This window comes from Nicotiana sylvestris, chromosome 11, assembly GCF_000393655.2.
Source record: "Nicotiana sylvestris chromosome 11, ASM39365v2, whole genome shotgun sequence".
NCBI lineage: Eukaryota > Viridiplantae > Streptophyta > Magnoliopsida > Solanales > Solanaceae > Nicotiana > Nicotiana sylvestris.
In genome coordinates, this window is record NC_091067.1 from 4,993,287 (window position 1) to 5,012,592 (window position 19,306).

The 19,306-nt window shown below is 36.8% G+C and overlaps 2 protein-coding genes across 3 annotated transcripts; both read right to left on the reverse strand.

Moving 5' to 3' along the window:
• Positions 1-3,614: 3,614 nt before the first annotated feature.
• Positions 3,615-8,420, reverse strand: LOC104246460 (uncharacterized). 2 transcript variants are annotated; one of them, XM_009802269.2, is made up of 5 exons: positions 8,290-8,420; positions 6,430-6,844; positions 4,587-5,066; positions 4,054-4,251; positions 3,615-3,943 (listed from the first exon to the last, which is right to left on the reverse strand). In XM_009802269.2, the coding sequence occupies exons 2-5, from the start codon at positions 6,740-6,742 to the stop codon at positions 3,768-3,770; spliced, it is 1,167 nt and encodes a 388-aa protein (XP_009800571.1). In that variant the 5' UTR covers positions 6,743-6,844; positions 8,290-8,420; the 3' UTR covers positions 3,615-3,767. The 2 variants fall into 2 exon arrangements, with proteins under 2 accessions (XP_009800571.1, XP_009800572.1); XM_009802270.2 differs by having other exon boundaries at positions 3,769-3,915.
• A 1,463-nt stretch (positions 8,421-9,883) lies between these two features.
• LOC104246462 (autophagy-related protein 11) lies at positions 9,884-18,780 on the reverse strand. Its single transcript, XM_009802271.2, has 5 exons — positions 16,997-18,780; positions 13,942-15,598; positions 11,973-12,190; positions 10,930-11,143; positions 9,884-10,544 (listed from the first exon to the last, which is right to left on the reverse strand). The coding sequence occupies exons 1-5, from the start codon at positions 17,941-17,943 to the stop codon at positions 10,128-10,130; spliced, it is 3,453 nt and encodes a 1,150-aa protein (XP_009800573.1). The 5' UTR covers positions 17,944-18,780; the 3' UTR covers positions 9,884-10,127.
• Positions 18,781-19,306: the final 526 nt, after the last annotated feature.

Here is a 19,306-nt window from a genome sequence, read left to right on the forward strand (position 1 = left end):
AGGTTCACATAAATTGGAACTGAGGGAGTAATATTTTGTGGTCCTATAAAAGATGACCTAATGAACAATAGTCATTGCTTCGCCATGACCCTTCCTCATTTTTTAGCATTTTAGGGCCATAAAAGAGGAATTCAGGACAAGTCTGCATGAATATAGTCGTGTGCTATAGTCCACGCCATCTGCATAAATTTGAGCGACCGGCTCCGAATCTCTTAAAATTTAGCGGGCCCGTATAAATGACTTGATAAACAATAGTCATCGCTTTGCCATGACTGTTCCTCATTTTTTGACATTTTAGAGCCATAAAATAGGAATTCAAGACGATTCCCAGATTTTGTGCTATAGTCTATGCCATCTTTATGAATTGGGGCGACTGGCCTCGAATTCTCTAAAATTTTACAGGTCCATCAAAAACAACCTAATGAATAATTGTCATCACTTCTTCATGACTGTTACTCTTTTTTGGTGTTTTAGGGCTATAAAATAGGAATTCGAGATAATTTTCAGATTTTCGTATGTTATAGTTCATGCCATCTGCAAGAATTCGGACGACCGGCTCCGAATCCCCTATAACTTTTTGCGCCCATAAAAAATGGCTAAAATATTTTTTGATATTTTAGGGTCATAAAATAGGAAGCAGAACAGTTCACACATTTTCGTGTACTATAGTCCATCTACATGAATTCGGGTGATCGGTTCCGAATCTCATAAAATTTTTCGGGCCCCTCAAAAACTACCTAATGAACAATAATCTTCGCTCCATAACCATTCTTCATTTTTGGCGTTTTAGGCCATAAAAAATCCAAGACGATTCTTAGACTTTCGTGTGCTACAATCCACGTCATCTGTATAAATTTAGGCGACCAGTTCTGAATCTGCTAAAAATTTTCAGGCCCCATCAAAGATGACATAATGAACAATAGTCATCGTTTCATCATGATCGTTCCTTGTTTTTAGCATTTTAGTGCCATAAAATAGGAATTCAGGACAATTCCCATATTTTTGAGTGCTAGAGTCCATTCCATTTGCATAAATTCAGGCGACCGGCTCCTAATCTCCTAAAATTTTGCGGTTCCATAAAAAATGACCTAATGAAAATAAGTCATCTCTTTGCGATGACCGTTCCTTGTTTTTAAACAGGAATTCATGATGATTCTTAGATTTTCGTGTGCTATATAGTCCACGTCATCTGCTTGAATTCGGGCGACCGGCTCCAAATTTTCTAAAATTTTACGGGCCCATCTGAAATGACCTAATCAACAATAGTGTCATCACTTCGCCATGGCCGCTTCTCTATTTTGGTATTTTAGGGCCATAAAATAGACATTCAAGATGATTCTTGAATTTTCGTGTGCTATAATCCACGTCATCTGCATGAATTCGGGCGAAAGACCCGAATCTCCTAAAAGATTTGTGGCCATAAAAAACGACCTAATGAACAATAGTTATCGTTTCTCTACGACCGTTCCACGATTTTTGGTGTTTTAGTGCCATAAAAGAAGAATTCAAGACGATTCCCAAATTTTTGTGTGTAGTCCACGCCATCATCATGAATTCGGCAACCGACTCCGAATCTGCTAAAATTTTACGGACCCATAAAAAATGACCTAATGAACAATAGTCATGGCTTCGCCATAGCCGTTCCTCGTTTTGGGCGTTATAGAGTCATAAAATAGGAATTCAGGGCGATTCTCAGATTTTTGTGTGTTGTAGTACACGCCATCATCATGAATTCGGGCGACCGGCTCCGAATCTCCTATATCTTGCGGAACCATCAAAAAACTACCTAATGAACAATAGTCATCGCTTCACCATGATTGTTTCTCGTTTTTTTGTATTTTAGTGCCACAAAATAGGAATTCAGGATGATTCCCAAATTTTCTTGTGCTATAGTCCACGCCATCTTTATGAATTCGGGCGATGAGTTTTGCATTGCCAAATATTTTGTAGGCCCATCATAAGATGAACAATAGTCATGGATTTGCCATGATTGTTCCACGTTTTTTGGCATTTTAGGGAAAAAACATAGGATCTCACGACGATTTTCGATTTTTCGTATGCTAATGTTCACGCTATCTTCATGAATTTGAGCGACGGGCTTCGAATCGTCAAAAAATTTTGGGCCCATTAATAAACCTAATGAACAATAGTTATTATTTCGCCATGACCATTCCTCATTTTTTGGTGTTTTAGGGCCATAAAATAGGAATTGAGGACGATTTCCAATTTTCCGTGTGCTAATGTTCACACCATCTTCATGAACTCGGGCGACGGGCTCCGAATCGCCTAAAATTCAGTGGGCCAATAAGAAACGACCTAAAGAACAATAGTCATCGCTTCTCCATGTTCTTTGTATTTTGGCATTTCAGGGCCATAAAATTGGTATTCAGGATGATTTCAAATCTTCTGTGTGCTAGTGTCCAAGGTTCATAGGAAACGGCGTAGCGACCAATACTCATTGCTTCGCTATGACTTTCGAGTTTATTTTCTAGCACTTTGTGGTCATGCAACATAAATTTATGATTATATATACTTTTTCGTGTGTATTAGTACATGCTTATTTTGTAGAATTTTTTTTACGGACTTTGATTGGCCTGAAATTTCGTAAGTCGATAGGAAACGGCCTACTGACAATACTCATTATTTTCCCATGATTTTCGAGCTCATTTTGTGGCATTTCAAGGGCATGTAACACGAATTTATGATTATACCTACTTTTTCATGTGCAATAGTACATGTTGATTTTATAGAATCTTTTTGACGGACTCCAATTGGTCTAAAATACCTTAGGTCCATGGGAAACAACTTAGTGACCAATATTCATTGTTTCGCCATGACTAATGTTGCTTTTTGGCAATTTGGGTTTATTTTTTAGGGTTTTGAGGTCGTGCAATACAAATTTATGACTATATTCACTTTTTGGTGTGTATTAGTATATGTTGATTTTGTAGAATTTTTTTTACGGACATTGATTAGCCTGAAATTTTGTAGTAACATAGAAAACGACCTTGTGACCAATACTCATTGGTTCCCCATGACTTTCGAGTTCATTTTATGGCATTTCGAGATCATGCTATACTTTATGATTATATTCACTTTCTCGCGTGTATTAGTACATGCTGATTTTGTAGAAGTTTATTAACGGACTCCGATTGACCTGAATTTTTGTAGGTCAATAGGAAACGGCCTAATGACCAATACTCATTGCTTCGCCATGACTTTCGAGGTTATTTTATGGCGTTTCATGGTCATGCAACACGAATTTGTGATTATATCAACTTTTTGGTGACGGACTCCGATTGGTCTAAACTTTTTTAGGTCCATAGAAAACGGTCTAGTGAGCAATACTCATTGCATCACATGACTAACGTTGCCTTTTGACGTTTCGAATTTTTTTTTTTTTTTGGTGTTTTGGGGACATGCAACACGATATTATATACTTTATGCTGCTGTATTTTCAATAGTCATATTAAGGCAGATTTTGGCGTCATGAAACATCTAGAAATGCATGCAACACAAAATCAACTATGGTCAAGTGCTATGACGTTAAATTACTCAAAGAGGCATGTTCCTAATTTGTATAAATAGGAAATGGAGGAAGTAAAAAACCATGCCAAAACTGAAGCTCTGAAAACTTTTAATAAGCATGTAAAATCCTGGAAATAATCTTGAGAAATTGGCCTCAATATATTGCTATTTCTAAATTGACAAAAATAAATTGAACTAAAATGAGCAGCTGAAATTGAAGAAAGACTTTATTCTGCATGTCATCTCGAGGCTTTCCAACGCTTCACAAAATGAGAGTTTTCGGCAAAAACGGTGACCCACCCGAGCTGGTTAGATGCGTGGGACAAAGGGCTTGTAGTATCTGCTAGAGCGGCTACACAGTCGAAAGGGAAGGAGACCATAAGGGATCTGTACAGTTGGCAAAATTTACTTGAAGCTGCTTCAAGAATGCCCCCAACAAATTTGATTTGAGAATCCGGAAGAAAGGAGACGGGACTCATAATACTCAAGACATGCAACTGAGACAAAAATAGCATGGAGGATCACCTGAGTTTTCTTCAGGGGCAATTCCATCCAAGCATACACTGTGAAAAGAATGACCACACGGCAAAATAGCAACATTTGGGAGAACCGAAGGTTCAACATCATCATAATATCCGTCTACATATTCATCAGGCATGTACAACAGATCATTTTCGCATAGTGGGCACGTGATTCCAGAAGATTCAAATGTTTCATCCGGACCTGCAGTGTACAGATTATTGATTAGCAATGCACTAAAGCAGAAAAAACTGAAATGCATATGCTGCCGAACACTGTGTTTATCCCGATAAGGGCAGCACAAGAAAGATTATGCCATTGAAATCATCGTTGTTGTGCACATTCCAGAAAAAAGTAAGCATATTAACTCGCCATAACATTTATAGTATGACTGGATCTATATATCTACCAACCAGTAAATTTAGGATCGCTTATGTTCTGTAAGCCCATCTATCCCATTTGCTTAAGATTAAAGCGCAGCTTTCCTACCCTAGATAGTGGTCTCGGAACACTAAGAAGAGATAAAATTTTGGACATACCTTCCCATATAATATGGTGGATAGGCTCTTCATTAATTCTTAAAGGCTCCTTGGTACTTGTGGACGATTTAGACTGCCTGATGGAAGTAGGGATCCTTGTCTTTCCCACCGAATTCTGGTTGAGGGTCCTTTTTTGCGAAAGGTCTGAAGTTGGAGCCTTTTGAAATTTGGACTGATGGACAAGAGCTTTGCCCTGCATCTTTTGATGCGAAAGCTGGGTCTTAGATGAAGTCTTCTGAAGTTCAGAGCTCTTTGTATGTCTAGGTGTTGGTTGTGATTGATGGATAGAAGTCTGGATTGGAGTTATTTCCTGTAGGACTTGAGACGCGGCCGCTGAAATCTTCTTGATTTTCTTAGCTACAGGAGGCAAGGGTGGTCTTCCAGGAGCAGGAGTATCTTTCACTTGGCTTGTCTTAATTGCTTCTGATTCCGAACCTTTTTTTAACCTTGTCTTCATTTGCGGGACTTGGACTGTATGATCTGTCAGAAGTAGTAATCAATGTAAGAAATCTCATGAAGCAATAGTTGGAACAAAAAGTATATGGATCCTCTAAAATAAGGGAAAGGAGTACTTTTCATGCTGATACTAAAATTTTACTCCTTCCGTCCCGAAAAGGATGATATTTTCCAATTTCGAGAGTCAAACTTCTTAACTTTGACCATGAATTCGAACATAGAATCTTTAAGTTTTTTAAAGTAAAATTTATATATTTGGAAACTACATAAAAAGTACTATAAGTCACAATAATTAACAATTCAAAATATTTAAAAAGGTATATGAAAAAGCCGTAGTCAAAGAACAACTTGTTTGACTCTCGAAATCAGAATTCATTTGCAGAAAAAGTATATGTTCTAATGCATTATATAGGTTTCATCAGTAACCTTCAAATCTAAGAAGCAGTATAAGTACTCCAGATAACTTATAATATTCCAAATAATTTGTCCCTAGTTTGGCTCTATACTAAACCAAATGGCAAAAACGCATATAATGCTTAGCCACAACCTCAAATACCATATCATTCATGTAGCCCCTCAATATGAACTCTAGCCATTAATTAAGAATATCTGTCTACGTTGTCGACGCCTGACATGAACAATTCAGTCAGAGACCCGAGGGATGAATAACGGAACATACATCAAGACTGAAGGAATTATAGGAATGTCTCTCTTTATCATGGAAGTAAGCTCCAGTTCCATATCAGTAAAGCAATCTGAAATAGCGCCGGTCTCACAACCAAAGATATTGAGCGCCAAAGAAGGCTTAACAGTCAAAGTATCTGACCCCCCTTATTTATAGGTAAGAGAGAGGAATTGAGTCCAATCTCTTTTCTATCTTATGCGAGGTAGGGGAGGGAGAGAAACGAGAGCAAGAGCATTAATCTTAGTTAACTTGCAGGGACCAAAATAAAATGGGGGAAATTATTCATTACGTGTCATTTTACATGGAGATACTCACAAGTTACAATGTAATCTTACTGGCTTCTCTTATACCAAAAACGAGTATATGCCTTTTTCACTAATCTAGTTGGCTGCTCACTACATGGACTTGAAAATTTAAAAAAATAAAAGATAATAAAGAGACAAGCCACAAAACCATGAGGAAAACGTGAAAGCATATCCAAACCAGATTTAGATTATCCTCGGCCATTTGAAAATCTTATTATAATTAACTAAGATTAGAAAAGGAAATTGGTCGTGTGGACATAGGTACTTGACTCAAGGAGTTCCTCACAATCTTCTTTTGCTAATATTGGAATCAATATTAGCAAAAAGTCATGCTTTATCAAAGTATATTGTTCTTCATCCAGAGGAGGACATGAAAGGAAAGAAAATTTAGTGTTACCATTTTGCTTTTCTGTATTAGTTTTTCTAGAAGAACTAATTGTAGGTGCGGAAAATGAACTTCTATTCCTTGTCTCAGCACTCCTCAACTCCGGTGTACTTTCTGTTTCTTTTCCACACAATACTTTTGTGCTAAAAGCAAGTGATGAATTCTTCTTTAGATTATGGGTGGTGTCCTTCTTGCTAGATAAAACAGGAGATCTCCGAACAGATGACACTGAAGTAGGAACTGGGGCTTCTAACCGCTTTTCCTCAACTTTACTACAGATGGAGCCATTCGTTTTACATTTCCGACTTAAAGGGCCGCCAACCATATTTGATGATCAGATGAACTTGAAATTAGCTTCGTCCAACGAAGAAGCTAATGCAAAGCGGCAAATCACCTCAGCAACAAAGGCCCTCCATTTATTGTGCTACTGCAATAACCACAACAATAGGTCACACCTGCTGAAATGTAAAACGATACCATCTATAACACATGCACGTTATGCACACTGCAAAGCGTCCATACATAGATTATAGATAAATCTAGTGATGAAAAGTTGTCCAACCGACAGTAAATTTTTCTCTCTATTAACTTTATCCACTGATAAATACTGTTACCAATTTAATAAATTAAACTACCATAAATAACCAAAAGGCCAAAAGGGTCACCATAAAGCATGTGAGTTTAAATAGGACCTGTCTACATTAACTATATCCACCAATAAATCCTATTCCCAGCTTATTACACCTAAAACTCACAGAAATAACTGAAACAGTCACCATAAAAACATACAACAACAACAACAAACCCAGTGTAATCCCACATGTGGGGTCCGGGGAGGGTAGTACGTGTACAGCCTTACCCCTACCTTGTGAAGGTAGAGAGGTTGTTTTTGATAGACCCTCAAAACAGGGGAAGCATAGTCACATCCCTTGTTGAAAGGAAAACAATAGTGTATAAACCATGGAAAAAACAATAACACGACATATTACCAAAAACAGTGGGATAACACGAAAACTGAAGCAAAAGAAACGGTCACCATAAAAACATATGAGAATTATATAGAACCTGTCCGGCAATCTCTATTAACAATATCCACCAATTAATCGTATTCTCAGTTTATTACACTTACCGGTCATTTGATTGATGGGTTAGTTAAACAGGGATTGTAATGCATAGATTGTTTGTACGGAGATTTTTATGTCGAGAATAAATAATAGTGGGGATTGTTATACGGTGATTAGATAATACAGGGATTGTTTTTAGGGCATTTTTGGCTTTAGATGCTCTTATACACGTATTGCTTATTCCGCCTTCTATTACGTATAAAATAATACATAGATTCCTATATAACTTATACCTCTATTAGCTATACAACATTTGATTTTCGGTATTAAAATACGCATGATGTATGAGTTTAATACTGGAATCATATAAAGTTCCACCAAGATTAACTTGCAATGCAGGGTTGTGTACTTCATACCAAACACTATGTAAAACAATACGAATTTTTATACCAGGATTATTTTTGCTTATATACTTGTAATTTGTAACCAAACGGCCACTTAATACTTCCACAAATTAATGAAAAACTCATTACACCTGACATGTAGTAGTAACTAATATCTACAGCAACACACAAGCTAACAAACCTTAAAAACACAATTAAAAAAATCAAATAAACCTAAAAAAAAAAAATCAAGAACGCCATATGGGTGTCTAAAAAATACGAAGAAACATCGAAAACTCAAATACCCAGAAGACGATATTTGAAAAAAAATCCGAAAACAAGAAATTAACAATAGAATAAAACCAGTATGAACAGCATAATCAATTCTTGATTCATCTACAAATATATATAGAACAAGTATGCACCTGTTGTTAAGGAACTGAAAGAGTAATTAAGAGACACTAATTAGGGTTAAAGGGGGTGTGAATATAAGAAAAAAAAAGACAAAATTTTGAAGAGGGGCGGTGGATTGAGAAGAAAGAAAGAGGGATTTGAAATTCAGAGGTTTGTTTTTGGGGCAAAGAGTGGTAAAATTGGCTTTTAAAGGTTTTGGTTGTGGGGTCCATTATTTATGTGGAATATTTTCTAAATAATTGAGTTAACCTAACCGACATAGAGAAATTAAAAATAAAAATAATTTCAAAAACACTAGTTGGCTTAATATCGGGGAAAAAATTAGTTGGCTTAATATTTTAGATGAAAAGTTTCTTTAATGTTAATTATTAGCTGGCAAACGCAAATGGCTAGAATTTCTTGGTAATATTAATTTTCTTTTTTACAAATAGAAAAATCCAAAAAAAGGTCTATTCGATGCTGCATTCATCCAGGATTTACGGAAGGGTCGCACCCTAAGGGGGTACAATGTAAGAAGCCTACCTTAATGCAAGCAACGTGGCTCGGCTCGAACCCGTAATCTATAGGTCATACAAAAACAAGTTGACTGTTGCTTCAAGGCTCCCCTTCAAATAGAAAAATCCAGATGTATGACAATAACCATTAGGTCAAATAGAATTGATTTCGTAATACTATAATTTGAAGTCACATGCATTGATGGTCTAAAAATGTATTTACACAATCATATCACTTAGGATAGTTACAACTATGAACTCAAGAATAATGAGAGGAAGAAAAGGCTTTTAGTGAGATTGAAATCTTACACTTAAATTGTGACTTTTAAAAGCTTTGTTACCTTTAACATATATCAGAAATTGTACTAGGTGTGAATAATTTTCTTCTTTTTTCAAATTACTAAAATGGCCACCAATTTCAATCCAGTAAGGTGTTTGCTTCTTCACCTTACTGAAAAGTAAAAACAACACTTGACTCCTCTAGTTAATAGCCAAACATTCAGCTGCCACAACAAATAATTAATAACTCAACATATTCAATAAAATAAAAAGGATAAATGGACAAGCACTAGGCACTAAACAAGGTTTTTCACAACAAAGTCCAGCTAAAATAAAAGATCAAAGGCACCAACCACCAATGAGTGTGGTGCGACTTGCCCTTAACTAGACATCTCGAATTCAATAAGGGGCGTTCAGACCTTCGAAATAACTCCTCATAGGGAGCATTATCCCTTTTAGTGGGGCTTACATCACACGAATCCGGATTAGTCGGGCCTGCAAATCTCATGACGATGATGCCATGAGCTATAATCAAACATTTGATAAAGCCATAAAGGCACTACCAAAAGAAGGATTCAACAACAAAAAAAAACTTTGTATAATCCCAAGAGTGGGGTCTGGGGAGGGTAGTGTGTATGCAGACCTTACCCTTACCTTGAGGGTAGAGAGGCTGTTTCCGATAGACCTCTGGCACAAAGAAAAAAAAAAAGCAGTAACAACCAGCAATAACAACCGCATACTAAAAGAAGGATGAATATTCAAATGTTTTGATAAAGGCAATAACAAAAGGAGGATGAATATTCAAATGTTTTGATAAAGGCGCTAACAAAAGGAGGATGAATATTCAAATGTTTTGATAAAGGCACTAACAAAAGGAGGATGAATATTCACAGAACTTTACATGTTTATAAGAAAAAAGCTATATACACAGAAAGAGTTCTGATTGATTTTCATCATCAGCTGTACATTGGGAAATCAAGCAAAGAATCCCTCTAAAAAGAGTACTAGTTACTATATAAATCATTCTGTACAATTTTGTTTTTCTTCCCTCATTTCTTTCATTTCCATTCATGAGATCAGGAAGTAGGTGACGAATGAATGGCGGTATCAGGTAACATGGCTACTGTCACTACGAAGTATTCACAGCCGACAGGGAGACCATACGGGTTCGTAGTTGATCCTGAATTCAAGGACAAACGATTGGTCGTTCCTGTGTCAGAAGTCAGTATATCTAAACGGTCTCTATCATGGTCAGCTCGAACTGATGTTGAGGGTGGCAGCCTCACAGTCTGTCGTTCAATATGCACAACCAGCCCTACGATGTAACTTGGACGATTTGGAAGATGGTCAGTAAACAAAGCCACAGATTCTGCAGAGAGATAGTAACGAGGACTGTTTCGATTGATAGCCTCATAATTTCCAGTAGAGTTGAGGACAAATGCTGCAATCTCATGGACTTCTAAACGCCCAAACGATATCTTCTCTTTGTTTGCCTGATTAACAATTAGGAAAGAATAAGTCGCATAAACAAGAAATTTCAATGGATCAAACTTTTTCTGTCACTTTAAAATCATGCCCAAACCATTGTCCTAACCAGCAATATTTCTATTTTTTCCGCAATATAGATTAAGATCAATCTAAGAGGGAACACTTCCCAAAAAAAGATCAAGGAAAGAGAGAAAACGAGAACAATTTACAGCCGCTACATGCTATCCTTATTAATTGTATTTCCAAACCATTGCTTAACATAACAGTACTTTCATTGTCTATGAAACTGAAAGCTCAAACATAGACAAACTACAAATACCTTGAGAATAGATCACATTGTAGTAATGGTACTATGTATATGACCAGAATACTAGTTACTATAAAGTGTACCTGCTTCTCGTGTTGATGCTTTTTATAGAGGGTGTTAACCAATTCTTTCTTTTCGTCCAACTCCTTCGCTAGCTGTTTATTTGCAGCATCAAACTTGGTACATTTGTCAGCCAGGTCCGCTCGGTGCCTTGATAACGCACCAACTTTATCAGCAAGTACCCGAATGCATTCACGAAATTCAGCTGAGCCATCTTCTTCTTTTTCATTGATTGAACTAAAAACAAATCAATTTAACTTGCATCAGCCTGTGTTAGTGAAAAGATTGCATATACAGTAATTATTACCATTATATTTTTAGTCCACTCCACCAGTAAACCAATGGGCTGACAGTCAACAAATGGTAGTCATTGTCCTAACTCCTAATATTTTAAGTAGTTAATCCAAAAACAAACATGTTATAATATCAGGAATTGCTCCCTAGTTACATTTAGTTCTCCCCTTGTAGAATTTAGGGATAAAAGAAAATTTTTATAGTTATTCAACACATTTCTTCACTCCACTTATTCTCATTTACTGCATAGAAGCAAGCAAAAAAAAAGCCCCTTGACACGACTCCAATTGCCAAAATCGCAAGACATTCCTTTTGATCACTAGGTTAGATTTGAGGACTGGAACTAATATAAACAAGATCATGGCTTAAGCATTTTATCCTTGAGAAGAACTTTGACAAGTTTCTTGAATAAGATATAATATACATATTGAAGGTGTTGAGCCATGCAAATATCAAGCTGGTGATTCATCATTGAGTTGAAAGCAAGTTAAAATAGAGGAAACCCATGTCTAAAATGTGGAAATATTGTACTCTGAAAATAAAGAAAACTAAAGAATAAGGCTAGGTGAAAAGGCATCAAGATAATTAATGGCACGCTAGAAGTTCTTTAATGGGGTTGGTTATGGAAAAATGAACACATCGTTATTTCCCGATGGATCTTGCATCTTAAACATTTTATGACCACCAACTAAAAAAGTATTTTACAGATTAGTAAGTTTTTGTCATGCATCACAAAACAAAGTATAAAGCAGAGTGAACGGCGAGAACTTACTTGGCTAAAGATTGAGATAACGCACGCAAGGACTCAGGCAAACCAGCTACACCACCGGACAACACACACGCTCTCAATCTTTCAAAGAGGCTGCGCATTTTAACTGCAGAAGCACGCAAAGCACTATACTCAGAAGCCCTTCTATCAGCTGCACATAGATGGGTTTGAGCTTCCTCTCTCGCTTCATGAAGACAATTCTCTAGATGGGCACAATTCATCTGCAAGTTAATTATAGAAAAGGATTAAGTAAAAGTCGATCAATAAATTAGCATACCATGAGATAACAATTGCCGTCACACATTAGGCCTAACTCTAACAAAGGACTCTATTGTAACTTGTAAGAGTCTTCACAGTGCAAGAGAAATCCATCTTCTTCTTTTTTTTTTGTTTGCAAACTACCAGCTTTGAACTTTTGACCTAGTATTGTAGAGAAAACTCTCTCAACAACTATGACAAAGAGTGACCGATAGGATAGAGCTAATTTATTCATCCCCCAAGATATTAAATTTGTATGGCTTAACTCTTCATTCATTTACAATTTTACTCATTACACTTTAGGTATAAAGCTTGCACTACATCCAAGGAACTACATCAGCACTACAGAGGGGTATTATTGGAAATGACAAACCACAGGTCAATGAATAACGAAAAACAGAAGACTTTATTCATGCATTCTCAGTGAGCATTTCTGTACCTTCAGTGTTACATGTCCTCTTCCAGAAAACGCATTAAAATTTTAAGGATTTGGGTTGGTTGGTTAAGGATTAGGAATGATCAAGATTTGATAGCTTTACAACCCATTCTTTTTCACTGTAGATAATAATTTGATTTATCCATATGACTAGGCAATTTACCAATAAACCACTTAAAGCTTGCTCGGTTTTGCTGTACGAGAAAACATAATTCCGGCATAAAACTCTCCATTTTATATAACTCTATAAGACTGATATAGTATAAAATTCCATGTAACTAACCCATGCAGAATCTTTGTATTATTTATACAACATAAAATATCAACATGCATTAGCAATACTCCGATAAAGCTAATTCTAGGCTTGGACATCACAATCTTTGTATAACAGTCCATGTATTATTATTCATCACACAACAACCACTCATTATTATTCACGAATCATCTATGTATTACAACTCCCAGGTAACTAGTAAGTGAAGCAAATAGCCTCCTATAGTCACATAGCACATAAAATATTTTTTATAATCGAAAAATCCTCAAGTGCCAGTGACGCACGGTTTTAAACTGGGTGGATAATGAGCCTGCCCTTCTGCCTTTTCCACTTAAATACCGGGCTTTTGTTTGTGGCAGAATTCAGCCCATCATGTGAGCCTAACCCACATATCACGCAACATTCTTATGATTGACCTACCGCAACAACAACCCAGTTGAATTCCACAAGTGGGGTCTGGGGAGGATAGTGTGTACGTAGACCTTACCCCTACTCCGGAGGAGTAGAGAGGTTGTTTCCGATAGACTCTCGGCTCAAGAAGATGAGAAGAGATAGTGGCGCAGTAATAAATCAACAAATCCTAAGGACATCCATTTAGCATCCAAGCATAAATTTTCCAGGAGCAGCAATTTAGCAGGATAACCTAATTCCTTAACACTAATATTGGAAATGCATACATAAATTTCTTTTACCAAGGAAATACACCCATAAAATTATCCACAACCACATTGAAATTACATCAATGATCCTTAAGCGATACTTCTGTTCTTGCATGTCAATGATCCTCAAGCGATATATCTATTCTTGCACAGGAAGAGAACACTAGTTACTTCGATCCTCCTACCAGCTTCTCTAAAGAAAGTTATGACTCCAAAAAACATATAAATACATGGAAGACAAGCTATGGACGCTAAGATTATACTTTCAAGAATCTGGAATTCTAAGGTCATGATAATTCCAGCAGTTACCAGAAATTTAAAGAAGTTCAGGAAACTAAAGAATACCTGAGATTCATCAAGAAGCTTCCCTCTGATCTCCAGCTCTCTCACCAGCTTGGCTACCTCCTCTGTTAAGGATTTTACCTTGGCTTCGCTTTCATCCAGTAGCTTTGATTTTTCAGCCACGACACCTTGCAACTCCAGGAGAAGATCCGATCTTTCTTTAGCATCCAAATCTTGTTCACCAGTTACTTCAGAAGGTATGTCATTCTGAGGGTGGGATATACTCACAGCCATGGAACTTGTCGCAAGTGTGATATCTCCACCAGCCGCTAATCCGGTATCTTTCTTGTCTTTCACGGGAAGGTTCTCATGCTCTTCTTCACGATGTGGATCTAGCATAGATGAATCCAACTGAGGGTTTATCATGCCAGAGGAATCAGTCATATTGTCATCTAAGCCTTCTTGTTCCTTAATTTGTTTAGAGCCAGGTTTGATATTTGATGAACTAGAAGCACAAGAAACCTCATCCATGACTTCAGTGGGCATATGAGGCATGTCAGATTTGCTGTCATCATTCTTCACAGCTGAAACAGTTAAGTTAGAAACACCCTCATCAGCAGAATGTGTGTGCCCTTGTGAGTAATGATCAGACAACCGCTGTTCCAACTCCTGAATCCGTTTTTCATAAGATTCACACTGAATTTGTTTCGTCTTAAGCATAGAATGAAGGTGCTTTTCGTACTCTTCTTTCAGATGTAGAGCCTCAGAGGTTTTCTCTCTTGCTTCTTTCAGTGCACTATCAATTTTACTGTCATCAAGCGATTCATAATCAAAATCAGGACAGGTAGAACACATAAAGGCTATCTTAGAAGCAAGTTCAGCCCTCAATTTTGCATTCTCCACTTCCATTTTGCTAGTTCCAGCAATATCCAGAACCTCTGAACCCTGAAGTAATCCCTCACAATCAATTTTCTCAGCAAAGTCACTTAACTCAGTTTCAGCTAATTGAGAACCGTCGTTAGACATGGAAAGCGGACTCTTTGATGTCCCGTGTTTTTCACTCCTGGAAGAGAGTCCCAACAGATACTCAGGAGCATATCGATCAATGTCTGAGATATCAACGTCAAGCAATTTAGTGTCAAAAGGAGTTATATTGACATCACAGTGGTTAGGGGTATCGTACAGTCCCATGGAAGCCAAAATATCCCGAGGAATGTATGTACTATTAACTCTCAGAAACTCCTCTCTTCTACGAACTTCTGTCTCCCTCCTGGTTGCAAGCCGTTCAGCTAATTGTCCAGCCATTCCCATGTATAGTTTCATTGCCGCTTTTCTTCGTACCACTTCAGCAAGGCATGCCCTGTAAGCAGGACCAATCCCTCGGACCACTTTTAAGTGCTCGAATAAATCGCCTTGACGCCTCAAAGCTTCCTGGAAAACAGCAAACTTGCATCGTATATCTTTGATGGTGTACTGGATATATGCTACCTTTTGCATGTAACTATGCACAAGAATGTTCATTTCATTCTTTTTATCATTGCAGAAGTCAACCAAATTTGAGATTTCACCATCACAAGCCTGCATCTTGGGAAGGTAACTTTTCTCATGGCATTCATACATCGGTCCCAAGGCTGAAACAGCATCATGCGGACGGAGTGAAGATGATAACTGGTTGGCCAAACAGTCATCCACAAGCTTTTTTACCATATTCACATCCTTGCTGCATATAAAATGAACAGAGATATCAAACATAAGAAGGCAAACTAACAGCATCTTAAAAGCTGTGTCAATAGTCATTCTTATCCAAGGAAAAACAAATTGACTATATCCAGGTAAAGCAACGAATGTACTCAAAGCAATTAATTCAACAGTCATCCTATAATCCTTCAGACTCTAAGGTTAAAAAACATCAAAATCCAGGGCTCCTTACCTTCGTCCATCCAGATCATTGTGACATGACAAAGATTGTAAACATCCTGAGCATTCTTTACATGTTCCAAATTGCTGGATATAGCTTAATAGCTAACCCAGAAAGAAATACATATGGTCTAAGGATCTATTTTGACATATAAGGAGTTGTCATCTATCAACTACCTTCACCTCTGAAACGTGACCCCCTACTGGAAAACAAAAAATCATTTGGTAAAACTAATGATCAAAGTCAAACTAATGCTTCAGCTTATAAATGAGGATGGTTCTTTCTACTAAAAATCTGAGACCACAGAAAGGTCGAACTAAACAAGAACAATATCAACGAAGGAGAGTGCTCGAGAACTTCCGAATCAGATTTCACCCTTTGTCGCTTCACACGTGACTTCAGTTTTAAATCATTTGAGCCATCCGTGAACATGACATCCACAAATAACTCGCACAGAAAGTATTTAAGTTACTGAGTTACCTTTAACCCGAAAGTCTTGCAAGGTGTAAGAGCCAAGGAAGTATCACTCACTTTAGATATCTAAAAAAAGGGGCCAAAAGAAGTATCTATAACATTTTCTTAGAGAAGGTCCATCCGTTGTGCAAAAGACTCTATAATTCATTACCAAGAACTTCTTTCTACAAGTCTAAGTATCACCAAAACCTACATGAAGCAAGCAGAAAACTGTCCCCAAGCTTAGCCTCCAAATCAGTAGATTAGCACTGCGGACAGGTAGTGTTGTCAAATGCTCATTTAAGGTGCGCTTATGCCCTGAAGCTCATAAAAAGCTTGGGAAGGGCGCTCTGCCTCGCTTAAGCTGTGCTTCCGTATAGAGAAGACAATAAGGCGTGTGCACTCATTGTCCATGAGTTCTGTCTTGAATCGAGCGGTACTAAACGACAAATATCGACAAATAAGTGTATTAGTTGTTAAGGAAAACAGTATGAATGACTTTGTTACCTTTTTCTTAAATTACATAGTGTATATTTTTATTTTTTTTCCTTCATTGCGCCTTTTTTTTAAAACTAAAACCCAAACTTAAATGCTTAAAGCCCCAATCAACCTGGAGCATTTTTTAGAGCTTTTCGCCTTTGACAACACTGCAGACAAGCACAACATAAATATATTGGCAGGTATGCACCACATGTAAATTAATAAGCTTCTCAGAGAAAGTAAGAGAGGAAGAGGTGGAGAGAAAACCTCAAAGCCTGCATTATGCTTTTCTGTTCACTGACATATTTCTGATGGTCTCTGATAGCTAGTTCCACTTCCCTAATAATATGTGAACCTTTGGTAGAAAATAAATGCTTAGCATTGTGCTCTAGCTCTCCAAACTCGTGCTTAAATTCGGCGACTTTATTCTCAAACTGCCTATGTGAACCACTACAATCCTCTGCCAACTTCCGCAAGTTCTCTTCTTTCACGAAATCCAGCAAGCACTTGCGGTTAGCAGTCTGCAAAGCAGGATGAAGTTTGCAAGACCTCAACTTCTCTATATCCCTTCCAAAATTAGATAGCAAATTAGAATGGCTACGATATTGCTGGGAATAACACTTTAAAAAGTCATTGTAATTTTGCACTATCATCCCATAGAAGTGATCAAGATTGCCCCTAGCAATCCCTAATGCCCGTTCTTGCACTTTTTGCTCTCTTAAAAGCCTCTCACAAGTCTCGATCCTCATTTGGGAACGGCTATAAATGGCATGACCGCTCTGGAAGTGGAACCTAAATTGCCTCTCATAAGAAGGCAACGCTTTTAAGGCAGGGTCTGTAGCATCATCCAAAGGGTGAGGGTCATGAGAAGACGATGGCAATGGTGGGTCAGGAATATCAATTATCTCAACTTCCTCGGGTAATGGAGGTGGCGCATTGCTCCTCATTCTAGCTTTATTAAACAAGATAACTTCCCGGTCATCGGATGGGAGCTTATAAGTACTAAGGGGACAATGCAATTCAAGTTTCACATCTAAGCACAAAAGAAGCTGATCACCAATCGGAATACCGGAAACAGATTCAAGAAATTGCTGAACAGCATCAACAAGAGTATATTCATCACAATTCAGTTCATACGATTGCCCATTCTCAGCAATATGAACCAAAAGTTTGCCTACTTGAACTACACCTGATGAAGCATTTGAACTACTCATTTTAGCCCTCAAAATATCAACCAAACAACCAAAACAAAGTTCCAAATCACAACTTCAAGAACCCAAATCCTCAAGATTCAACCCAGAAAATCTATCAAACAGATGTCAAAGTGCCATAAACACTATGTGAAAATCACCAATTACTCAAATCCTAATAAACCCCAAAAGGGATCTCCCAACCAAGATCAGATTTTTAAGGTTAAATCTACTAAAACCTCCCAAATTGACCAAAACCAAAAACAACCCACCAAATATTTTACAATTTTTTCCCAAATTTCAGCAGACCCACAAAGGAATTCAGCAATATAACTCCAAAATTTCACTGACCCACCAAACAATTCTTCACAAAGTGCAGATTTCAGACTTCAAATCAGAAAAAATCACATAAAAATCCAAACTTTACAACCCCCGCCCCCACCAAACTCCCAGTTCTCAGAAACCCCAGATGAAATCTATGATTCTTGTAACCAAAATAATAAAAAAGACAAATTTTTTCTAGAAATTTAAAAAGAAAACACTGTACAGAAAACCAAAAGCAAGATTTAAGAAAATTAAACTATAAAAAAAACCACGAGAAAGGGGACAGAATATAATTATCTTAGAGAATGAGTAAGAACAAGTTTAACACGAAAACTCTTCTATATTATTTTTTTTCTTATATATAATAGTATATATGAAGAGGTTATCTGGGTTGCTTGGTTCTGTGTTTTTCTTGTTCTTCTAAACAAGTGCTGGTGAGGGATTGCTTATATTTATTTAATAAAACTAAAAAAGAACTGAAAAAAAAAACTTTAAAAATTATACTTAAAAATAACTCAGCCGAAGTTGCTGTGTTCTTCCCAATTAAAGAAGATTTATAAAAGAAAGAGTCCTAAGAAAGAAAGAAAGAAGAGGTAAAAAGTTTCAGCTGTATTACATGTATTTTTTGATTATTTTTATTTTTATTTTTTTTATACTTTTCGTAGATAATGATTTGTATACACGTAGGATATATGTATGTAGGTGGTATATAGTACATTATACAAGTATTCTTTTGTTATTATTATATATATATGAATAAATAGATTTTAAGATCAATGATTGTGGAATGTGAATTTCCAATAATACCCTTGTTATTGTGATCCCTATTGGCTTTGGACTTTGGATATCCAACCGGACCAACCCCCTCTATAAGGTTTTGTACCATGAAATATTCTTCATTGTTTTTCATTTATTTAAGAAAATTCTGAAAATATTTTTTTTGTGTAAGTACATCTTTTTTTAGTAATTTTTCTTGAAATTGAATTTTTTTGGTTGATTATTTGGCATTTGTAATCCACGCTAAAGGGATAAAGCATCTTTTATCAAGAAATTTTTTTATTTT

Excerpts from the sequence above, each read along its gene's own strand:
- LOC104246460 (XM_009802269.2), bottom strand. The coding sequence starts at position 6,742 with ATGGTTGGCGGCCCTTTAAGTCGGAAATGTAAAACGAATGGCTCCATC. Across the intron at positions 4,252-4,586 it reads CCACCATATTATATGGGAAG|GTCCGGATGAAACATTTGAA; the intron begins GTATGTCCAAAA and ends TGTACACTGCAG. Across the intron at positions 3,944-4,053 it reads TGCCCCTGAAGAAAACTCAG|CTTCAAGTAAATTTTGCCAA; the intron begins GTGATCCTCCAT and ends TTCTTGAAGCAG.
- LOC104246462 (XM_009802271.2), bottom strand. The coding sequence starts at position 17,943 with ATGAGTAGTTCAAATGCTTCATCAGGTGTAGTTCAAGTAGGCAAACTT. Across the intron at positions 12,191-13,941 it reads AGCTTCTTGATGAATCTCAG|ATGAATTGTGCCCATCTAGA; the intron begins GTATTCTTTAGT and ends ATTAACTTGCAG. Across the intron at positions 11,144-11,972 it reads TTATCTCAATCTTTAGCCAA|TTCAATCAATGAAAAAGAAG; the intron begins GTAAGTTCTCGC and ends ATTTGTTTTTAG.